This window comes from Bubalus bubalis, chromosome 13 (genome assembly GCF_019923935.1).
Source record: "Bubalus bubalis isolate 160015118507 breed Murrah chromosome 13, NDDB_SH_1, whole genome shotgun sequence".
Classification (NCBI taxonomy): domain Eukaryota; kingdom Metazoa; phylum Chordata; class Mammalia; order Artiodactyla; family Bovidae; genus Bubalus; species Bubalus bubalis.
The window spans coordinates 57,082,194-57,104,565 of NC_059169.1; the positions used below are offsets into that span (position 1 = coordinate 57,082,194).

The window sequence follows — 22,372 nt, forward strand, 5'->3', positions numbered from 1 at the left end:
CATCCACTGGACCGTCAGGGAAATCCCCGGAATCTGATTATTCGTACATCTTCCGTTTCACTAGATTTTGACCTGTGGCTTTCCAAAGTGGTTGTAACACGCACAAACCTACCAGGAGGTGTGTACTATGCTTTTACGCATTGAGAAAAAAAAGGTCTGAAACACGTACAAACCGGACAACACGCTTTCTTCACTATAGCCTGACTTTTCTGCCCACATAGCCATCCCCATTGACTGCAGCAGCGAGGACAGACCTATAACCTCGCGCGCCCGGATGCTAACCGAGGACGCACGCACACGCCCGCACCCGGCGTGGCGTCTGACGCAGGTGCTAACGTCAGCACGCTCGGGACGTCGGCGCCCATTGGACCCCCCCCCCCCGAAGGCCCCTTTCCGGGCTGTCTGGCAAGAGATAAGTGTCAGCTTGTGTCGGTCGATTACCTCGCCCTCTTTTTCGCAAGAAATGACAGTATCCTCACAGGCTCTCCTCGTCCTCAGGGACAATAACCTCACCCCCTAGGAAAGAATGGCTGTAGGTAGGCGTTTCTTCATTCAGGCAGCGCCGTGGGCAGCTCAAAGGGCCTTGAAAGGCGCATGCGCGGCCCCGCCTCCTTCTTTTCGGCCGGAACCGCCATCTTCCAGGTAAAGGCCAGCGCGTGGCTCCCGCCGTCTCTCGTCTCTTTACCGGCCCCTCAGGCGTGAGTTTCAACCCTGTAGCGGCTGAGGCCGCGCATGAAGCCCTAGAAAGGCTGTCTAGCTTCTCCGGGGGCCGCTGGCTCGAGTGGTGGCGCCGTGTCCATCCAGACCCGGGACCGCGGGCGCGGGGCTGGGCCGAGGCCGCGACCTGCTGAGGGGAAGAGCCCCGGAGAAGCGGGGCCGCCGCCCCTGGGTGACGTGACTCGGGCCTGTCGGAGCAAGGGAACTGGTCCCTCCTGCGCTTGCACGGCTTTAGCCCTGCTGACCTGGGATTCCTCGGACCGGCTCTGGGGCCGCGTGACCTTTTCTTTTCGAATGCCTTCAGGGTGCCATCCTTATCCTCGTTGCAGAAGCTGAAGTATATGTGCTGCGGGCTAGGGGCTTCAGGGTGGTAGGAACTGGTTGGCGAGGTGTGTGTGTAAGCCTGGGGTCCTGGTCGGAGAACAGCAGAGGTGCCCACAGTCCACCTGGACTAAGAAACCGAGGCCGTTAGTCGTTCATACAGAGGGAGTGATTTCGGGTCGTTTAAATGTTGTCTTGGGGCCGCAGTTGGAGAAAGGGAAAATGCTTTTTTTGGCTACGGGTGTATTAATGTAGGGCAGCAAGTGTTGAGTACAGGGATTTCTGAATAGTTCTGTCTGATTTAGAAGTTTGGGGCGGGGAGGGGAGTTAAGTAAGAAGCCGCTTAGCCTTAGTTTTTGCGTCCTTTTGTCTAGTTTGTGGACTTGCCTGGTGGCTCAGACGGAAAAGCGTCTGCCTACAATGCGGGATACCCGGGTTCAATCCCTAGGTCCGGAAGATCTGGAGAAGGAAATGGCAGCCCACTCCAGTACTCTTGCCTGGGAAATCCCAGGACAGAGGCGGCTGGCAGGCTAGTTTGTAGCAGCAGCCAGAGTTGCCCAAACTGCGAGATGTGCTCCGTCAGTTCAGTTCAGTCGCTCAGTCGTGTCCGACTCTTTGCGACCCCATGAATCGCAGCACGCCAGGCCTACCTGTCCATCACCAACTTCCGGAGTTCACTCAAACTCAAGTCCATAGAGTCAGTAATGCCATCCAGCCATCTCATCCTCTGTCGTCCCCTTCTCCTGCCCCAATCCCTCCCAGCATCAGAGTCTTTTCCAATGAGTCAACTCTTCGCATGAGGTGGCCAAAGTACTGGAGTTTCAGCTTTAGCATCATTCCTTCCAAAGAAATCCCAGGGCTGATCTCCTTCAGAATGGACTGGTTGGATCTCCTTGCAGTCCAAGGGACTCTAAGGAGTCTTCTCCAACACCACAGTTCAAAAGCATCAATTCTTCAGCGCTCAGCCTTCTTCACAGTCCAACTCCCACATCCATACATGACCACTGGAAAAACCATAGCCTTGACTAGAGGGACCTTTCTTGGCAAAGTAACGTCTCTGCTTTTGAATATGCTATCTAGGTTGGTCATAACTTTCCTTCCAAGGAGTAAGCATCTTCTAATTTCATGGCTGCAGTCACCATCTGCAGTGATTTTGGAGCCCCAAAAAATAAAGTCTGACACTGTTTCCTCCTCTATTTCCCATGAAGTGATGGGACCAGATGCCTGATCTTCCTTTTCTGAATGTTGAGTTTTAAGCCAACTTTTTCACTCTTCTCTTTCACCTTCATCAAGAGGCTTTTTAGTTCCTCTTCACTTTCTGCCATAGGGTGGTGTCATCTGCATATCTGAGGTTACTGATATTTCTCCCGGCGATCTTGATTCCAGCTTGTGCTTCTTCCAGCCCAGCATTTCTCATGATGTACTCTGCATAGAAGTTAAATAAGCAGGGTGACAATATACAGCCTTGACGTACTCGTTTTCCTATTTGGAACCAGTCTGTTGTTCCATGTCCAATTCTAACTGATGCTTCCTGACCTGCGTACAAATTTCTCAAGAGGCAGGTCAGGTGGTCTGGTATTCCCATCTCTTTCAGAATTTTCCTGTTTATTGTGATCCACACAGTCAAAGGCTTTGGCATAGTCAATAAAGCAGAAATAGATGTTTTCCTGGAATTCTCTTGCTTTTTCCATGATCCAGTGGATGTTGGCAATTTGATCTCTGGTTCCTCTGCCTTTTCTAAAACCAGCTTGCACATCAGGAAGTTCACGGTTCACGTGTTGCTGAAGCCTGGCTTGGAGAATTTTGAGCATTACTTGACTAGCATGTGAGATGAGTGCAATTGTGCGGTAGTTTGAGCATTCTTTGGCATTGCTTTTCTTTGGGATTGGAATAAAAACTGACCTTTTCCAGTCCTGTGGCCACTGCTGAGTTTTCCAAATTTGCTGGCATATTGAGTGCAGCACTTTCACAGCATCATCCTTCAGGATTTGAAATAGCTCAACTGGAATTCCATCACCTCCACTAGCTTTGTTCATAGTGATGCTTTCTAAGGCCCACTTGACTTCACATTCCAGGATGTCTGGCTCTAGGTCAGTGATCACACCAACATGATTATCTGGGACATGAAGATCTTTTTTGTACAGTTCTTCTATGTATTCTTGCCACCTCTTAATATCTACTGCTTCTGTTAGGTCCATACCATTTCTGTCCTTTATTGAGCCCATCTTTGCATGAAATGTTCCCTTGGTATCTCTAATTTTCTTGACGAGATCTCTAGTCTTTCCCATTATATTGTTTTCCTCTTTCTTTGCATAGTGGATCTCATTTTGACTTTGGGAAAGGCAAGTCATGTGTCTTGGGTCGTGAATGGATTTCTAACTAGTGGGCTCAGTAATGAAGAAATGACTTACATTACTGATACCCACGGAGCATGTCTCCTTGTTTATGAACGTAAGGCGAGTTTATATGAACTTAGTACAAATGTAGAGTTGAGAATTGAGGCAGTATTTAGGCTTGATAGATTCTTCTTGCTTTCTTTTTTGTTGTGGATCTTTTTTAAAAAGTCTTTATAGGCATATAGTCAGTCAATTTACAATGTTAGTTTGTAGTGTACAGCAGAGTGAATCAGTTATACATAAGTCTTTCTTTTTTTTAATATTCTTTTCCTGTATAGACCATTACAGAGTAATTAGTAGAATGTGAAGTAACAGTGTGCACAGTGGTTTAACTTGGATGGGTTAGCTAAAACATTCTGTTTCCTTGCCAGGCAAGTCATATGAAAAAAATTCTTGGGAGTCACTTCTTTTGAAGATATGGTAACATATTGAGAGATTGATTTAGGTTAGAACACTGTGTTTAAACTTGTGATCTTGTGGTAGGAGTCGTTGCCAGCAATGGTAGTTCTCTTGGGTGATCTGAAGCAATTAAAACCATTATTTTGAGCTTTTGGGAAACAAAGTGAAAAGTTTAACAGCATAGATAAACCTTACATTTCCTGGTAAACAACTGAGTAATTAGATATGTGAAGTGAGTCAGAGAGTTTTGATAAGTTAATAGATGCTGTATAAGAGAAACCTGTAGGTTGAAAGGTGGGGGGGGGTTATCCAATACGCAAAAATAAAAGACTGAGTTTTGTGTTTTGCCTTCTAGTAATTCCAGTGCTCTTGGCAGTCTCAGAAATAGTATGCCAGGGTCCTGTTTTGTTTTTATATTCTCGTAGGGAAAGTGCTGGTTTGGATTCTGAAATCCAGTTCTGCTTCTTAGACTTTTTAGGCAATTTTGGCAAAAATCTTGGTAAAATTACTGCTTTTTCCCCTTTTATAAGAGCTATTGATTGGTGAGCCAGCCTTGTAGATTGTTGCCTAATTCTGATGTTGCTACTGAAATGAGTGCATTTGTAATTACATGTTTTTTGGTTAAAGGAGAAGATGACAATGTTGACACTGTGTTTGAGTGTTCTGTGCTTTCTGGTTTCAGTGATTCGCCAAGATGACCAACACAAAGGGAAAGAGGCGGGGTACCCGCTACATGTTCTCCAGGCCTTTCAGAAAACATGGTGAGTGGAGCTGCCCTCCTCCTGGTTTATTGCCTGTGTGTTGCAGTTCATACAGTGTGTTGTTAATAAATGACACTGATTAATCAGCATCTGCCTTTTAATAAATAGAAAACATGCATATTATATATAATTTCTAAATTGTTGGCTATCAAGATAAAGTACTTCTAACAGCCAAAAAGTAGTGTGTTGAAGGCTAGTATTTCTTTTATTCTCGATATTGACTATTTTGTGTTTTTTGTTTTTTTTTTTTTTTTTTCTTTTTCTTTTTGCAGGAGTTGTTCCTTTGGCCACATACATGCGAATCTACAGGAAGGGTGATATTGTAGATATCAAGGTAAATTATAAAACTGGAGCATTAACCACAGAGTAACATTAGAAGTTAGAAAAGTTGTGTTGAAATTTGAACAGTGTGTATTGCATTTTTTTGTCTTCCTAATCAAGGGGAAATCCATTTACTGAGAAGGAGCTCCTTAGAGTGTAGAATGGCTATTGTAATTTTACTTTCAAAAACAAGCTTTTAAAATGCTATTTTTGAGTCTTAAGAATTTTCTCATTACTTGTTTTTAACAGCTAGTGGAAAAGTTAGGGGAGAAATCATAAGAACTTGAGTGTATGTGTCCTGGCACTCCAGAGCTTAATGATGATTGTCTTTTTGATTGCTTAAAGCAATGTGAAAATGACATTTCACCGGCTCTGAGAGCTCTTGAGTTGCCTTTTAAAGAAAAAAAAATTAAAATATCTTACTTTGGGTTTAAAAGGAGGGGGGAAATTGCTGGCATAACATTGATTTCCTTTCTAAACAGGGAATGGGTACTGTTCAAAAAGGAATGCCCCACAAATGTTACCATGGTAAAACTGGGAGAGTCTACAATGTCACCCAGCATGCTGTTGGCATCATTGTAAACAAACAAGTTAAGTAAGTAAGGTCTAATTCTTTGTATATTGCCTCACACCCCCTTTCACTTTGCCAATTGGACTTATGTCTTTATTGGTCATTCAAGTGGGGCAAAGGAAATAACCTTTTAAAACTCAGGCAAACTGGGTGTTTGTCTTGTAACCTGTCAGAGGAAACATTGTAATAAACTTAGTTTGCACCTTACAATGTTAAAGCCTTACGGAGTATGTTAACTAAGTAGTTACAGTTTTCAGAAAGTAAGACGTTTAATAAGTTGTACATTTTATTTGTGGTCTGGTTTTGCTTAAATTATTTGGTATTTCAGAGTCTGTCATCTCACAGAAGAGAGGTTATGAATGCGGATGTTTGCCTCAACACCCAATTCAGCAAGATTTAATAAATGATTGTAAATTTGCTGTCATCTTGTCTGTGGGTAGAGGTTCATGGTTTAAAGTAAAACCCGTGAAAGGATTCTCTGAATTTAGGCTGTGTTTTTGATGAAGCACTTACAAGGCTCTTTTTTCTCCAGGGGCAAGATTCTTGCCAAGAGAATTAATGTGCGTATCGAGCATATTAAGCACTCTAAGAGCCGAGATAGCTTCCTGAAACGTGTGAAGGAAAATGATCAGAAAAAGAAGGAAGCCAAAGAGAAAGGGACTTGGGTTCAGCTGAAGCGCCAGGTGAGTGCTTGGCAGGGTTTCTTGGTGTTGAGTGTGTTATTGGTTCTGGGAGCAGTTTGAAATTGAGTTACAGTACTTTATATAATTACTCCCTTGTGTTTTTTTAGCCTGCTCCACCCAGAGAAGCACACTTTGTGAGGACCAATGGAAAGGAACCCGAACTGTTGGAGCCAATTCCCTATGAATTCATGGCCTGATGGGTGTAAAAATAAAGACCTGGACTGTGCAAATGATTCTCTTAATTGAGTAGAGGTGTTGTGTCCAAATTGAGTGGGTGATGTCTTCTCAAATTTAGTGTTTTTTCTTCCTGAAAGGTGTAAGATAGTTTGTTGTTCAGTATGCCATTTTTTAATAAACTGCCAGATATTATTTGTAAAGTATTTTTACTTCTTGGAAAATAGCCTATTAAATCCCTGTTTTTGGGGGGGGGATATAATGAGTGAAAGATTATCTGTTGCATTACAGTTGAGTTCAGGAAAAGTTGATTACTCCTAATTGCATCCTAAATAGATGTGTTTTGAGGATCAGGAACTTAACTTTGAAGCCTGAGCTATTTAGACCATTCATGCAGCAGTGTGTTAAAAACTGGAAGACCTTTTTTATTTAAACTGATGTGGCCTTCTAAGCACTTAATAAAATGTACTCAAAAAATTTGGAATAAGTTCAGTTTTGCCCATTCTGCATGAAAGGAAGCAGAGGCACAAGTCAAGTAAGGTGCCAAGGTTATGAGGGGGGAGAGTTGGGCAAGGATTTATTGCTTCATAGTGATAATATTTTAAAGCTACTTAGTGTATTTGGAGCACATTTTGGGTTCTGTTACTTCCTGGGTATTTTTAATTGGATGTGGTAAACACCCAGTAGGGGCTTGATCCCATCCCACTCCCCTGCCTTCAGGATTCTGTGGTAGTACCTGTAGCGAGCTTGTTTAAAGGGTGTTCTCTCCCCATTGTTAGAGACAAGAACCTGTGTATAATGTTGGTAAATGCTGTGAATGAGTGAAACCCTGGTGTTCGTGGCCTTCGGTTTTATCTGGGGTGGCGGAATGGTCGTAGGTCTGCTTTGGAGTCCAGCAGACCTGGCACTGAGTCTTGGATCCCTAACCTAACACAGTGGGTGTGGTTGGTTATTAATTGCCCTTAAAGATGCGCACCGAGTGGTGGAGGGTTATGCTTAAACATGACTGTTGGGCAAAAGAAATTGTTTACCACTACTGCAGAAAAGGAAAACCGTAATGAATTGCATTTGTTGGCATTCCCGTTCTGTGTTTTTCAAGGTAAGTTGATGGTGCCACTTAGGCACCAGTTGAAGTCACTGCCTATTTGAAAATTCTATTCTATGAGTGTCACAGCCATTTCTTCACTCCGGCCTTTTTAGTCTCCCTTTCTCTTCATTTCTTGTAGCTACTGTTAGAGTGGCTTCAAGACTTCCCACTTACTGATCCTCTTGTAATGCACACTGCTTAGCCTGTGTTGCTTCTGCTGCCTTTGCAAAGAGGAATGAAAGATCTCCCCCTCTGGGGTGGTTGTGGAGGTTTGATTGGAAGCCAAGTAAAACACACAACATGGTGTCACACAGTGTTTGGTGACAACATCGTGATCTGTTGAGTTTGCAGTTTTCATCCAGGGCAGAAATATTAAAACAGCTGTCTGTAACTCTGAAGTCCAGGTCCTACTAAATATTCTTTTCCTACATGATGGCTCTATTAGGAAAATTCTGTGCATTGCCCAAGTTCTGCACATACGCTTGCCTTGGCCCAAAACACCCATACTTGGCTTTCTTCATTTGACGGAATTTCTGCTTGTCCTTCATTTACCTTGAATCATAGATGAACCATCCCTGATAAAAGCATGTTAAGGAAGGGTATGCAAGTGCTTGGAATCAGATGACATCTGGTTTAGGTTGATGGAATGAAATCCACCCTCCCCCCCCCAAAAAAAAACTTCCCAAGACAGGTGTTCGATCCCTGGGTTGGGAAGATCCCATGGAGAAGGGAAAAGCTACCAGCTTAAGTATTCTGGCCCGGAGAATTCCATGGACTGTATAGTCCATGGGGTCGCAAAGAGATAACTGCTGAGCGATTTTTACTTCTTTACCAGCTGAGCCACCAGGGAAGCCCAAGAAGACTGGAGTGGGTAGCCTATCCCTTCTCCAGCTGACCTTTCCAACCCAGGAACCAGGATCTGCATTGCAGGTGGGATTCGTTACCAACCGAGCTATGTATGAGGGAAACCCCTGTCTCATAAATCCTTGATAAATGCTCTTGGATGAGAAAAGCACTGCCTTTTTTTTTTTTTTAAGTAGACATCTACTTTAGGTTGTTTTATTTTCCTGTGGACTTTATAAACTACAGGAAAATAACCTAAAGTAGATGTCTACTTGTTTTAAAAGGCAGTGCTTTTCTCATTCAAGAGCATTTATTGACTACAGTGACTGTTATAAACTACAGTGTTTATGAATTTTGAGGGCTAACCAACCACGTTGCTCAGAAGTAATGAGTTATTAAATATTTCATGTAATGTGGAAACATCAAGATACTTCAAACCTTTGTTCATTCTCCAGCAAGTCATGTTAACCTTGTGTTGCTCCTGTAAAATGAGGATTGTCTGCAGGTCTGACAGATTGGACCAAAGGGTTTTCTAGAAGTCTTTTGTGTGCTTTGAGTGATTCCATGTTTAACACTAAATTAAGTGTAATTTGACTTGTCAAAAAGGAAATGGAAGATTGTAGGACACAGTGCTGGAGGGCTGCTGAGGCTAGACCAGAGAAAGGGCTGCAGATGGGACCGGCCACGCAGAGGGGAGGTCACCAGGAAATGGGAACTCCTCTGGTGTGCAGTACAGCAGTTTTATAAATTGCTGTCAATGGTGAGACTATGAATCTGCATCCTCAGGCACAGTGCTGAATTTCACATTCTTGATATTGATTGCTTTCCTAAAGGGTTGTACCAGTCTGTACTCTGAGTGAGTGAAAATGCTTGTCTTTTCACTCTCCCCAGTTGTTGCTAATTTGTTGCTGCTTAGTCACTCAGTTGTGTCAGACTCTGTGACTCCATGGACTATAGCCCGCCAGCCTCCTCTGTCCACAGGGATTCTCCAGGCCAGAATACTGGACTGGGTTGCCATTTCCTCCAGGGGATCTTCCTGACCCAGGAATCAAACCCAGGTCTCCAGTATTGCAGGAGGATTCTTTACTGTCTGAGCCACCAGGGAAGCCCCATTATAATTTAGTCCTTGCTAATCTGGTGGAAGAAAATGTTGCATTACCGAATTTGGCTTTTGTTAGCTTCTGGGCCACTTACCTGGTTTCCTTTTGCCTCCACTGCCATCTCCGCTGGACCTTCCTATGTTTCTGACCTTTATTCTCACATTCAAAGCCCTGTATCATCTGGCCTCTACCTGCCTTTCTGACCTCATCTTGTACCACTTCCAGCCAAAGTCAGATTCAGTAAGTTAGGAGATGGTTACTGTCACCTCCCCTACTTTACCCTGAAAGGAGGTTAAGCACCCTTAAGAAAGTTACAACCTAGGAGAAGGAGTCCAGTCAGAAATCCTATTTAAATCAAGGCAAAATAAGGCTTCGAGAGGTGCATTGACACTACACTGCCCTTGTTTTCACCAATTATTCTTGGTTTCTCTTGTTTGCTTGACCCTTTCCACTACTGCTGCCTTCATTTCAGCTTATGGACTGCTGAGAGCCAGCAAATGAAACAACTTCTCCTGTGTCGCATTTCTTTTGTAGCTTCAACTCCCAGTCTCCCACTCAAATCTGGCTTCCACCTACACCACTCTAATGAAACTACTCCTACAGGTCGCCAAACACCCTGCTAATTAAATCTGGAGACTTCCAATTTGGCTTCATCTCCCTAGTATTTGTCAGGGCCAGGAAATTGTTTTCCTTTCAAAGGCTTCGGCCGTCATGCACGCGTGTATCTCCTGCATTGGCAGGTGGGTTCTTTCCCACGATGCCACCTGGGAAGGCCCTTCTGCCATCATCCTTTCACCAAGTTCCCTGCCTGTCTAACTCCCTCAGCCACTGTATTTTGGATCTTCTTTGAGGTTCCACATCTGTCCCTCCTAAGTTCTTTCTAGGAGCAGTGGTTCTTCAAGTATGGTGCCCCAGAGGCAGCATCCACTTCTAGGAACTTGTTTAAAATGCAAACCTACCCCAGAGCCACTGAATCAGAAATTCTTCCAGTTAAGCCTGGCACTTGAAACAAGCTCCCTGGATGATTGAGAAGCATTCTCAAATGTGAGATCCGCTAGATTTATCTTTAGCCGTCTCTAATAAACTTGAGACTCAATTTCAGAGCTCACTTTCTCTGAAGCTCTACATCTGTATTTCCAACTCTTGGGCATCTCTTGTTTAGTGCAACTATTTTACAGATGAGCTTGGAAAGTGTTATTAGTGGAGAGATGAATTAAATTGAAACTCTTGAGCTTTGTGTGTGCTGATAACAGTATGTGCCTGCCTTGAAATGCAGGTCCTTTAATTAGTAACCATCACAAAGTATGCATTTATAAATGAATCCCTTACTGTACAATTCCCTTTTTTCCACACATCCCAATGAGAATGAAGAAAAATATTCTAACTATAAAACTTTTCACCCTGTTCTTATTAAGAGCCACAATCGTGATTGAGGCTGTGTGGCTTCTTGGACTTTCTCTTCTGATCTAGCCAGGTATCACTGAAGGCCTTATGTTTGTGTTCAGCTGAAGCCAATCTGAAGGGTTGAATAAGCTACATCTCTGAAATTTCCTTCGAAATGTTTGGCAAAACAAAAAAACCTCAGTTTCATATCTTTTCTATATTCCCATTAGCGTAGGTTTGCATTTTTTTCTGTACTAGGATAGGAAAGATTCTAAAATATAAACAATTGCTAAAATTTAGCAATAGGCATCACTATAACAGGTTTATTTTTTTGAGCACAGGAGAATTTCAAGCTGAATTTGATTTGTTTGGGATATGAGTGTTTATAGCATATTCATCCCAGCCCTATTTAAAAGGGAAAAATTGGTATTGTTCGAGTGAGAAATCTTCATGGAATCTTAGGCAGATTGCTTGGTTATGAAAAGAGTGAGGCAGAAACTGCAGCTATTATGCTGAGATGGAGAATGTACAGAGGCATGAATAATCATCCAAGACTCTACTGTGGGTCTTTTCAAACAGCAGGAGCCATGTGGTGAGGAGCCACGGATGGGCCATCTCTCAGAGTCCCGCATAAAAAAGGCATAGAGAATCCTCACAGAACTTTCTCAGCAAGAGTGCAGTTTATGGAAATCATTTGGTTTAGAAAAGGGATGCCATGGAGTACTCTTTGCTGTCTATCAAATGAGATGATGGCTTAGCTCAAGGGGAGATGTGGTTGAGTGTCTGCTCCTGAGAAAGAACAAGAGTTCCGATTAATTTCTCACAGGAGACGAGTAAGCAAACAGCTTGAAGATGCTTGCCAGCAGAGACGTCACCTGTCCTTTGCATACTGACAGCTCTGGCACTTGCATGTACTAGGGGTCGCCTCCTCAGAGACAGGTCAGGGGTGTTCAGGAGCCCCCACATGAAGCCACAGTATGGCCTTCACTACCACAGTCTGCTCCCCAACCTCTGGGGTCGTTTTACTGTTCAATTGCTAAGTCGTGTCCAACTCTTTACGACCCCATGGACCGCAGCACTACAGGCTCTCCTGTTCTTCACTATGTCCCAGAGTTTGTTCAGATTAATGTCCATTGAGTCCGTGATGCCATCCAGCCATCTCATCCTCTGTTGCCCCCTACTCTCCTCTTGCCACCAATCTTTCCCAGCATCAGGGTCTACTGCATCTGATCTGAGACTATGTGCCACACACGTCCTACCTTCCTGGTTTTGCTCATGCTGCTCTCCCAGCTAGGTAAGACCTGTCTCTACCCTTGTGTTTCCATCTATCCAATATGCCCAGAGACCAGTCTTTTCTCCCTGTAGCTTTCCCTGATAACCTGACCCCCACCTCATATTTCTAACATAAGGTCAAGGTATGCAGCATTATAAACCAGCGTCTTGTGTACATTGCAAAGCGATCACCGCCAAAACTACAGTTAACATGCAGGTGGCCCCCTTCACTCTTTTCACCTCCCTTCCAACCTTCCCCTCCGGTAACCACCAGTCTTGCTCTCTGTATCCGTGAGTTTGTTTTTAAGTATAGCTGACTTATATTAAGTGCACAGCATAGTGTTTCAATACTTTTATAGATTATACTCCATTAAAAGTTATTAAAGGGACTTCCCTGGCCATCCCATTGGTTAAGACTCTCTGCTTCCACTGCAGGGGGTGTAGGTTTGATCCCTGATCAGGGAACTAGATCCCACATGCCTCTCAGGGTGGCCAAAAAGTTAAAAAAAATTTTTTTTTTTACCCATTTCACAGGATTAAGATTAAGGGAGAATTAAGATAATTGAAAATTCTTTTGTAAACTCAACAATAATATATAAATGATAATTTGATAATTATTTTAATTAAATTCACAAAGGGGATGTCTGTGAAGGCGGGTGAGAGTGTCTTACACATTATTGTCCTCTCAGTAAACGTTTGATAATAGAAAGCTGTTCTCTGTGTTCTGTACCAGCGCTTAGCAGCTTTGCTGAGAGTAGATTTTCAATCATTTGACTGCTGAACTGAAATAAAGTAGGGAGTGGGTAGAGAACAGAGCCTAATTTTTATACTGGGGAATTTAGGATACACAGGAAAGGCAGCTGACATTGAGTGATGGTGCTGGAAGAGATGTTCTTGAAGTCCAGGAGGATCCCTGGCAAAGTTTTGTCTAGGGCTGGAAATCAAGCTCCTTCCTGTGGCTGGTGAAGGTTAATAGCGTCCGGAGCCTGCTATTTGCGTATTACCAAATCTACTCTTCACACTTCTAAACACCCACGGATCTGTATATTCATATCTGTGCCTACACACTTCTATTATCTTTTTAAAACCACTTCAGCATGCCTGTGATATGTTGCTTGCACAGCCATATTACATAACTCTGGACACAAAGAAATTCAAATGAAATAGAAGACAAGCACCTACAGTTTAGGCAAGGCTATTTATAATTCTACCGTTCAGGTACACACCTGCATTGAAAGGTCATGGGTGATCTTGTGTGTTTGCAAATGCAAAGAGCTTTCCAAGGAGAATGGAGTAATGTTTCGAGCTCTCTGAGCAAAGGTGCAGTTTAAGTACAGACAGAACGTAACGCCACCGGGCAGAGAACAGTTTTAGGGATCTTCCCTATGGGGTGACCTTAACCTACAATGATCGTATATACGTGAGAACGTAAGAAAGTCAGGTGAGGAGACACGCCCACGATTCAGCCAAGAAAGGGCTCTTTTGCCCCTTGTAAGTACTACGTTTTAGCCTCAGGAGAGTGAGGGTGTGTGGACAGAGCCCATGAATGCTGCTCAGCACTCATCCCCTCTTCCATCACTGGGCTCCTAGCATAGTAGTGGTGTGTGTCACCTCCGGGAGGAGCTGACTCGAGCTCGTCCTGGTCTTCTCTGCTGGGCATTGGAAACACTTGTTCCCAGCTTCTCAGTTCTGGCCACTGGGATGTAAGAGAGCCTGCTGGGTTCTTCTGAGAGTTACTTTATTTCATAATAAAAAGAGACAGAGGGTTCCCTCCTTCCCTTCTGGCTTGGATGAGTACTTGATGTTTGGTGAAGCAGGAGCCATTCTGTGCTCAAGAAGCAGAGGCCAAGAGAAACCTGAAAGGCAGAAGCCCAGGTCCCTGTCACTGAACCTGGTGATTTCAAGGTGGTTCTGTAAGTTCCCACCATCTTTGTGGGATTTTTCCCCGGTCAGGGAAGGAGGGTCTGGGCTTCATGTCTCTCCAGTCAGACTGAGGCTGCACAGAAAGGGACTGCCTTGTGCAGAGCCAAAAGCCAGTTCAGCTGACATAAGGCGATCCCTCTCAGGGTGTTTCTTGGAACACTTTCTCCTGAGAGCAAGTTAATCTCAAAACCAGGGTTTGGGGAATGAGGTTACACATGTGACTTCTGTCTTCTCCAGTTTACACAGTGAAGACCCCATTCATTCAGAAAGTCAGTCAGTGAACTCACATTTATTAACAGCCTCCTAAGATACCACTATGTGCTGGGCACCCAAGACCAAGCTAGAGGCCCTGCATTCCGGGAGACAGAGATGAAATAAACACTCCACCAGGCAGTAATGACAGCTGGGGGTCAGTGCTGCCAAGGGTGCCCTCAGAGTGCATCACTGGGTACAAGGCTGAGGATGACAGAGATCAGAGGAAGCGACCCCGGGGGAGGGGGCAGGAAACCAGTCCACTCCCAGATTCTTCAGGCAAGAAGCCAGGCGAGCAGGAGGGAGGGAGCCGAGGAGACCCCAGGAGACTGAGGCAGAAGAAATGAGGGAACTTGGCGATTAACCCATGTGGATGTGAGAGGGGTCAGAGTCAAGGCCTTTAAGGGCGAGAACTGAGAGCCAGGCTGTTTAGCCTGGCCACTGTGGGCTCGGAAACTCAAGACAGGCCCCCTTTTGCTTTTGTATCCTTTTCCTCCCCCTTCCACGCCCACCCTAAACTCCACTTTACACCTAGAAGTAAGCACTTGTATAATGAAGCAAACGAGTGACTCAGGTCCTAGGATGGGATCTGATGGAGAATTAGTCCGGAGTCAGAGCTCTCAATGGATGCGACGCTGATTAAGTGTCGCTAAAGGGTCAGTTCAGCCGGCGTCAGCAGCCAGGCTGGGTCTGGAGGCTGAGCTGTGAACGACCGCTTCCCCAAGGGGCCTTCACAAATCTGGAGCGAGGTCACACTGACCGCGCCTCACTTCCACTAACAGTCAGGGCACTTCTCCTTAATAATGCCGCCCCTCAGCATCTTTCAACGATACAAATGGCAACATTGGACAGGAGTTTATCCTTCCCATTGATGCGGAAACATCTGGCCAATCGCCGTTTTCCTCTTCCTTTCGTCCCCCAGCTTGTAACTCTGATCTCAGATTCACCCACTGGTCTAGTGACCCAGGGCTAGCCTCTGCGGGATGCAGGGGCCGCCCGGGCGATGCTGGCGCAGTGGAGGCGGGGTCTCCAGGGCCCGGGGGCTGGCGCGGAGCGTCAGGCAGCGGCGCGGTGGTGACGGTCGCCCGCGCCCTCCGGCTCCGCCCCCTGCCCGCCGCTGCGGGAAGGGGCGGGAAGAGGAGGCGGCCGCAGCGCCCCCAGCGCGCCCAGCCCTTTAAAAGCCGCGGGCCTGCCAGCCGCGCCGGCCGCCGCGGTCCCCGCGCACCGGTGTCCCCGCGCTCCAGCGTGCGCTCCGTGCGGCCGCCCACCATGTCCGGGCACTTTCTCCTCGCGCCCATCCCCGAGTCCTCCTCCGACTACCTCTTGCCCAAGGACATCAAACTGGCCGTGCTGGGCGCCGGCCGCGTGGGCAAGAGCGGTGAGTGCCCCGGGGACAAGGTGGGCTCTCCGCGGAGCTGGGGAGGGCAGGGGAGACCCGCTCGTGTCCGCGCGCGTGCTGGCCTGCCGTCCGCCCCGCTCACCTGGCTTCCCGCGGCTTCCCCCGGAGCATCCATGCCCGGGCCCTAGCCAGTTGGCACCTGTGTGGTGCCAGGTGCGGCCGTAGCACACCCACTGCCGCACCCGCCTCAAAACTTGCGGAGGCCACGGCCGCGCCCTGGGCTCTGCGGAGCCTTGAGGATGCGCGCGGTACCCGCGGCTCCGCGGCCGGTCACGCCCTCTTTCCTGAGCCGGTCGGCTTTGGCAGTCTCGTCCTAGTCCTGCAGCTGAATTTGCTTCTTTTCTTTTCAGCTATGATCGTGCGCTTCCTGACCAAGAGATTCATCGGCGATTATGAGCCGAATACAGGTTAGATTCCTCTCGCGCTGTTGGGGCTGCGTGCTCGGATATTTGTTTCTTGGTTTTTTTTCCTGATGAGAGTATGAGAATTTAAAACCCAAGTCTCCTTAATCCTCCAGGCAAGTTGTACTCGCGGCTTGTGTACGTGGAGGGAGACCAGGTCTCCCTGCAGATCCAGGACACCCCCGGGGGCATCCAGGTAAGGACTGAAGGGAGCCGGCGGCCCACGCGCTTGCGGACGCCGGAGCCAGGTTATGCACTGAGATGCAGGGGCCTTCCCAGGTGGCGCTAGTGGTAAAGAATCCGCCTGCCAGGGCAGGAGATGGAGCGATGGGCCGTCCCAGGGAGGGCCCAGTCGTTGGAGTGTTAGAAACCGGCCTCGATAGGGGGAGGGGGCGGGGAGAGGAGGTCGTTAGAGGCCTACCCCTCCTGTCGGCCACCTCGGAAACGGGGAGTCAGGCTTACCTTCTCTCTGCAGCAGCAGCCCGGGCATCACTGGTTACAGGGATCCCAGGAATTCTGTAAGAGCTCAGCCTTGGAGCCTGAACAAAACTATGGGGTGGGACCCCGGAGAGGGTCTTCTCTCCAGGAGGACCCCCGAAGCTCTCCCGTTTCTAGCTGTTTCTGCAGTACCTGCATTCAGATAACCCCTGGGCAAGCTGTCAGGAATGTAACTTGATTAGCAAGTTACTAATTGCTTTCTGTTTTAGGGAGGGAAGATCCGAAAGAAGGAATTTGTTTCTGTAACGTTCTCAAGAAGGACATGCTAAAAATATTTTTATGGGTTTGGGAATAGATATTTATCTTGGCTTATGCTCAAAGTTTTGTTTGTTCGAAGTTAGTTCCCTAAAAATTGTGCCATCCTGAGTTGAAAGTTCTCAGTGAAGTCCTTCTTCAGTCAGTCCTCCAGGGTTCATCACAGACAACCTGCCAAGCTTAAAAGTGATGCATGGGTAACAGCTCAGAAAATAACCCAGGCCGGGACCCTGCCTGAGAATCGGGTCTTTCCATGTTAAGAGCCTCCTGCAGAAGCCGGGTAGCATCTGAAAACTATATTTAGTGATTTCTCTTTCAAACGTTTTTTTCCAAGGGTGGCTTTGATGTTCTCTTGGTGCCTTCCCACCGAGGCCTTCCTAGATCTGGGCTCTTTTCGCTCTTTTCAGGTCCAGGACAGCCTCATGCAGGCGGGTGACCCCTTGTCCAAGTGCGTGCAGTGGGCAGAGGGCTTCCTGTTGGTCTATTCCATCACGGACTACGACAGCTACCTAGCCATCCGCCCCCTGCACCAGCACATCCGAAAGGTCCACCCTGACTCCAGAGCCCCCATCGTCATCGTGGGCAACAAGGGGGACCTGCTGCATGCCCGGCAGGTACAGACCCGAGAGGGTGTCCAGCTGGCCAACGAGCTGGGCAGCCTGTTCCTGGAAGTTTCCACCAGCGAGAACTACGAAGATGTGTGTGATGCATTCCGGCATCTATGCAGAGAAGTAAGCAAGCTGCACAACCTGGGGTCAGAGAGGAGGAGAGCGTCCGTCGTCCCGCGGCCGCGCTCTCCCAACATGCAGGATCTCAAGAGGCGCTTCAAGCAGGCTCTGTCCTCCAAGGCCAAGGCCCCCTCTGCCCCCGCTCTGGGGTAGACACAGCACCACGGCTGCTTGACTCATCTCCTTTTAACCCATGCATTCATGCTACTGAGAAGACTGTGGGGGGTGGGTCCCCCTTTTTAATCAGACACTCAGAGTTTATTTTTATACAGACTGTTGGTTTTCAAGTGTATATGTATTTCTGAAGATTCAAACGGTGATTGTCTAGAAGTTGTATAAAGATTGTTGTTGTTTTTTTTTTTTTAATAAAAGGTTTTTAAAAAACTAACGGCTAGCCACTTTTCCATTAAAGGCAAATGGTAACCTTGCTCCTTGTTTTTAAATGTCTTTTTATAGAAATCATACTTGCACCAGAGCCCAGAACTGCTCTGAGCTTGCCCTGGGTCTGAACTCTGATTGGTGGCTTCCGCAGTGTGGGGTTGGTTTAGAAGGAATCTGTGGGAGAAACAAGAGTCTGTGGAGGAGGAATGGGATTTGGATAGCTGCAGGATGGCTCATCTGGGAAAGAACCTGCCTGCCAATGCTGGAGATGCAAAAGACTTGAGTTCACATTCCTGGATCAGGAAGATTCCCTGGAGAAGGAAATGGCATCCTACTCTACTATTCTTGCCTGGAGAATCCCATGGACAGAGGGGCCTGGAGGGCTGCAGTTCATGGGTTCGCAAAGAGTTGAACTTGACTGAGCCTGCGCTCCCACATGTATCTTTAATTAGGGCACTTTTCCCCAGGCATGAAATTGACACCAGGTAATTTTCAAGGGGAGAGGTTCCTTGCACATAGATGCTAAAAAATTATAACATGAATAACATTATCATTTATTGATTCAAATGGAAGTTTATCCTCTCCTTCATATTAGAGAAGCAATCTCCCTTTGAGTATTGCCATTGTCAGTAAGTGCACCCTCCCTGGAGTTGCTTGAAAATTCTCCACCCCTCTCTGTCTCCCTTACCCTCACCAGTGGGGCACTTGGTCTGTCTGTTCTCCTATTTTTCTCTAAAGCATCATTTGCAGCTCTTGCCTGGATTGGCAGGCAAGCATGTGGACAAGACTCTGGTTTCTTGGCAGAATGGTTTCTTTCTTTGCACCCAGACAAACTTACTAAAAGCACACCTGATCATCTTGTTTCTGTGATTGAAAAAACAGCTAGTTTTCCCCTATCTACTGGATAAAATATTAATGAGGCATAGAATCAGGATTATTTACCACCTCTCAAGATTCATTACTCCCTCCTCCCAAAACCCTTGCCCCCACTACACACACACACACACACACACACACAGAGCTGACAATCCATTCCAACAGAACACTCTGCCTTTCTCACTCTTCACCAGGTTCTTTCATGCCTCCCTGCCTTGGCACAAATTACTGCCTTGAATGTTTTGTCCTATTCTCCACCTAAAAGTTCTTTCAAGTCCCATGCTATATTCCACTCCCAGGGCGCCCCTCGGAATCTTCCTGCAGCATTTGTGTTATAACCCAACCTGCTTGAGGGCAGTCACGGCATTTTATGACTTTGTACTCCAGTGCTACTAGCCCAGTGCTTTCATATAGGCTGGGGGAGGGGGGGTGGTTTGCAGTAAATATTTGATGAATGAATGACTTCATTATTCTTGGTGCCCACTTGTCACTTCTGCAGAATGAGGGCAGAAGGTTCAGAGTAGTTGAAGGTTCTTTATTAGCGGTGGCAGAGAGGAAATATTGCTGACGATGGTAGAACTCCTGAAACATTTGGCAGAATGTTGAAAACTTGGGTGGCTGAGGACAGGACAGTCTATGCACATTCGTAAGGTTTGCCTTACCTCCAAAGTCATCAGTCTGGGGGGACCACCTCCATCCTCATGAGGGAGGAGGAACTAAGCATCCTTGGTCCTCCTTCACCCCTCCCCATCATCACTCTGTCTTGAAATCCCTGGCTCTTTCTCTATCCACCAATCATCCTCCTTCAGGTCAAGCTTCGACTTTAATTCTGCCCTTAAACTGCAGAATGATTTAATTAACATGCCTATCAGTGAGGTTCTGGAGGACTGGACAGGGTCCAAATGGCTAAGTGGTACATCCTGCAAACATTCTGTACTTGACATGCGACCTATGAAAAAAGCAAACTTGAAAGATGGGAAGATAAATCAATTAGAACAGAAGAAAATAAATTTGTTTTGCTCATATTGAGATGAAGGGCACCACAGAAGTTCTGGAGTTTATTAAAATCCTTTTCAAGAAAATGGATTAAAGTAAATAGCCATGGAAGGCAGCACTGAACAAAAGAGCAAATAGGAGAGACCAGATGACTGTTTAGTCAAGAATGTGGGGCTTGAGTAGCTTTTTTCCCTTGTATATGTTGCAATTTTAACTGCTCATGATGCAAAGTTACCAATTCAAATTTACAATGTGAAGATACTTTGTGTGGTTAATAGTTTATCCTTACCATTTGATCTGTCTCCAAAAGGAGACTTGGAAAGACTTGGCTGAAATTTGTCTCAAGCTACTTTGAAAGATGTGATCTAGGGGGGAAAAATCCCCAAACAATGATTTTTCAAACACCATTAAGTTAGCCAGGGCTCAAGGCGAGTGAACGGACGAAAGTGATGACCGGGTTGTGACAGCAGACATTTCAGCAGAGTAGAAATTTGCCAGTCCCAAATGAAACGTAGTCATCTCCTGTTTGAATGAGATGCCCCTACCCCAGTAGAAAATCAGCTTTCTCAGGACTGGACGGGTCATCATCATTGAATTCAGCCCCACAGCACCTATAAGGGTCTCCCGTACATAACAGCATCCCCCCGCAAAAGATATTTTGGGCACCCTCCATCAAACTGTCAGACGTGGCTCTTCTCCTGGTGAATTGGAAAGAAAATGTTCTCCAGAGCAGGTCTGCTGCTAAGTCGCTTCAGTCGTGTCCGACTCTGTGCGACCCCATAGACGGCAGCCCACCAGGCTCCCCCGTCCCTGGGATTCTCCAGGCAAGAACACTGGAGTGGGTTGCCATTTCCTTCCAGAGCAGGTCTACTTGGGTAGCGTCCCTTTAAAAAAAAAATAGGTATCATCCCTTTAAAAAAAAGTTTTAATTTTTTTAATTGAAGTATAGTGGATTTACGTTGTGTGCTAAGTCTCTTCAGTTGTGTCTGACTCTGTGCAATCCTATGGACTGTAGCCTGCCAGCCTCTTCTGTCCATGGGATTCTCCAGGCAAGAAAACTGGAGTGGGTCACCATACCCTCCTCCAGGGGATCTTCCTGACCAAGGAACTGAACCCAGGTCTCCTGCGTTGCAGGCAGATTCTTTATTATCTGAGCCACTAGGTAAGTGTTGTTGATTTTTGCTGTACAACAAAGTTATTCTGTTACACACATACATACATTCTTTTTCATGTTCTTTTCCACTATGGTTTATCACAGGATTTATTTTTTTTAAAAGATTTCTTTTGATGTGGACCATTTTTAAAGTCTTTTATTGACTTCATTACAATATTGCTTCTGTTTTTTTGTAGTTTGCTGTTTTGGTCCTGAGGGTGAGGCATATGAGATCTTTGATCCCTGATTAGGGATCGAACCTGAGGCCCCGGCACTGAAAGACTAAGTCTTAACCACTGGACCACCAGGGAAGTCCCATTATCACAAGATACTGAATATAGTTACCTGTGCTATACAGTAGGACCTTGTTGTTTATCTACCCTATATATTGGGTTGGGCAAAAAGTTCATTCAAAAATTCAACTGGCTCCAGTTTTCTTGCCTAGGGAATTCAGTGGACAGAGCAGCCTGGTGGGCTAAAGTCCATGGGGTCGCAAAGAGTCGCACATGACTGATTGACTAAGACTTTCATCTTCTATGAGCATCATTTCATGTTCCATGAAGATTAATGTGTAAAGTTGTAAAAACACTTGCTACCATTTCTTACCAGCACTCTCTATTTACATTAGAAGAACGGTGTTAAAAACAGCAGAGATTACTTTGCCTGGGAACACTCACATGGATTTTTAACTCTGGAAAAGTTGGGAAGATTCAGGAGCTCCTGCCAAAGAACAGTTACCAAGCTGCCTTAAGGAGGCCTCACAGGTGGGCTCCTGAGTGAGACCAACTTCACACCCTGCCTTGTCATCAATCCCCTGTGAACTTGGGCAAAGTGAAAAAAAGAAGAGTTTCCTTATCTTAAAATGAAGCTAACACTACCCGTCAAGCAGAATTGTTGTCAGAGTCTGACACACACGAGGTACTCAGTTGTGGTTGTTGTTATGTTGTTGTTTTAATTTTTAAAAAACATTTATTTTATTTATTTATTTGACTGTGTGGCATGCAGGGTCTTTGTTGCATCCTGCCTGATCTTTCATGGCAGCAGTGCTCAGAGTCTCTCGAGCTGTGGTCCTCAGGCTCAAGCGTTGTCGTGCAGGCTTGGTTGCTCTGTGGCAGGTGGAATCTTAGTTTCCAGACTGGAGATCGAACCTGCATCCTCTGCATTGCAAGATGGATTCTTTTTCTTTTTAAATTTTAATCAATTCAATTTTTCAATTGAAGGATAATTGCTTTACAGAATTTTGTTGCTTTCTGTCAAACCTTCAAAAAGGAGGGGATATATGTTTACCTATGGCTGATTCATGTTGAGGTTTGCAAGATGGATTCTTAACCAGGGGACCACGAGGGAAGTTCCCTGTCACTACTAATATTTTGAAGTTGTTTTAGGAAAGGGCATACTTGAACACTCTACAAGGTATAAGTAGTTGCTTTGAACGATGTGATTTTTCCCACTTCACATCTGGGAAAAAGAAGGTTTGCTGAG

The 22,372-nt window shown here is 45.9% G+C and overlaps 2 protein-coding genes and 2 non-coding genes across 6 annotated transcripts; all 4 read left to right on the plus strand.

The window, feature by feature from the left end:
• The first annotated feature begins 559 nt into the window (after nt 1–559).
• On the plus strand, nt 560–6,402 carry RPL21 (ribosomal protein L21). 2 transcript variants are annotated; one of them, XM_006068015.4, is made up of 6 exons: nt 560–642; nt 4,516–4,594; nt 4,867–4,928; nt 5,398–5,510; nt 6,019–6,169; nt 6,277–6,402. In XM_006068015.4, exons 2-6 carry the CDS (start codon nt 4,528–4,530, stop codon nt 6,364–6,366), a joined length of 483 nt encoding a protein of 160 aa, XP_006068077.1. In that variant the 5' UTR covers nt 560–642; nt 4,516–4,527; the 3' UTR covers nt 6,367–6,402. The 2 variants fall into 2 exon arrangements, with proteins under 2 accessions (XP_006068077.1, XP_006068078.1); XM_006068016.4 differs by having other exon boundaries at nt 627–698.
• Nucleotides 5,226–5,296, plus strand: LOC112578595. Its single transcript, XR_003102934.1, has one exon. It is a non-coding gene; the product is annotated as a small nucleolar RNA SNORD102 (small nucleolar RNA).
• On the plus strand, nt 5,544–5,670 carry LOC112578601. The gene has a single exon (XR_003102939.2). It is a non-coding gene; the product is annotated as a small nucleolar RNA SNORA27 (small nucleolar RNA).
• An 8,985-nt stretch (nt 6,403–15,387) lies between the features above and the next one.
• RASL11A (RAS like family 11 member A) lies at nt 15,388–17,872 on the plus strand. Of its 2 annotated transcripts, none has more exons than XM_025262866.3 (4): nt 15,388–15,581; nt 15,953–16,009; nt 16,120–16,199; nt 17,164–17,872. In XM_025262866.3, the coding sequence occupies exons 1-4, from the start codon at nt 15,473–15,475 to the stop codon at nt 17,635–17,637; spliced, it is 720 nt and encodes a 239-aa protein (XP_025118651.2). In that variant the 5' UTR covers nt 15,388–15,472; the 3' UTR covers nt 17,638–17,872. The 2 variants fall into 2 exon arrangements, with proteins under 2 accessions (XP_025118651.2, XP_025118652.2); XM_025262867.3 differs by having other exon boundaries at nt 15,579–15,601.
• Nucleotides 17,873–22,372: the final 4,500 nt, after the last annotated feature.

Coding starts and splice junctions, on each gene's coding strand:
- RPL21 (XM_006068015.4), top strand. CDS start 4,528: ATGACCAACACAAAGGGAAAGAGGCGGGGTACCCGCTACATGTTCTCC. Junction 4,929..5,397: donor GTGATATTGTAGATATCAAG/GTAAATTATAAA, acceptor CTTTCTAAACAG/GGAATGGGTACTGTTCAAAA. Junction 5,511..6,018: donor ATTGTAAACAAACAAGTTAA/GTAAGTAAGGTC, acceptor TTTTTTCTCCAG/GGGCAAGATTCTTGCCAAGA.
- RASL11A (XM_025262866.3), top strand. CDS start 15,473: ATGTCCGGGCACTTTCTCCTCGCGCCCATCCCCGAGTCCTCCTCCGAC. Junction 16,010..16,119: donor CGATTATGAGCCGAATACAG/GTTAGATTCCTC, acceptor TTAATCCTCCAG/GCAAGTTGTACTCGCGGCTT. Junction 16,200..17,163: donor ACACCCCCGGGGGCATCCAG/GTAAGGACTGAA, acceptor CGCTCTTTTCAG/GTCCAGGACAGCCTCATGCA.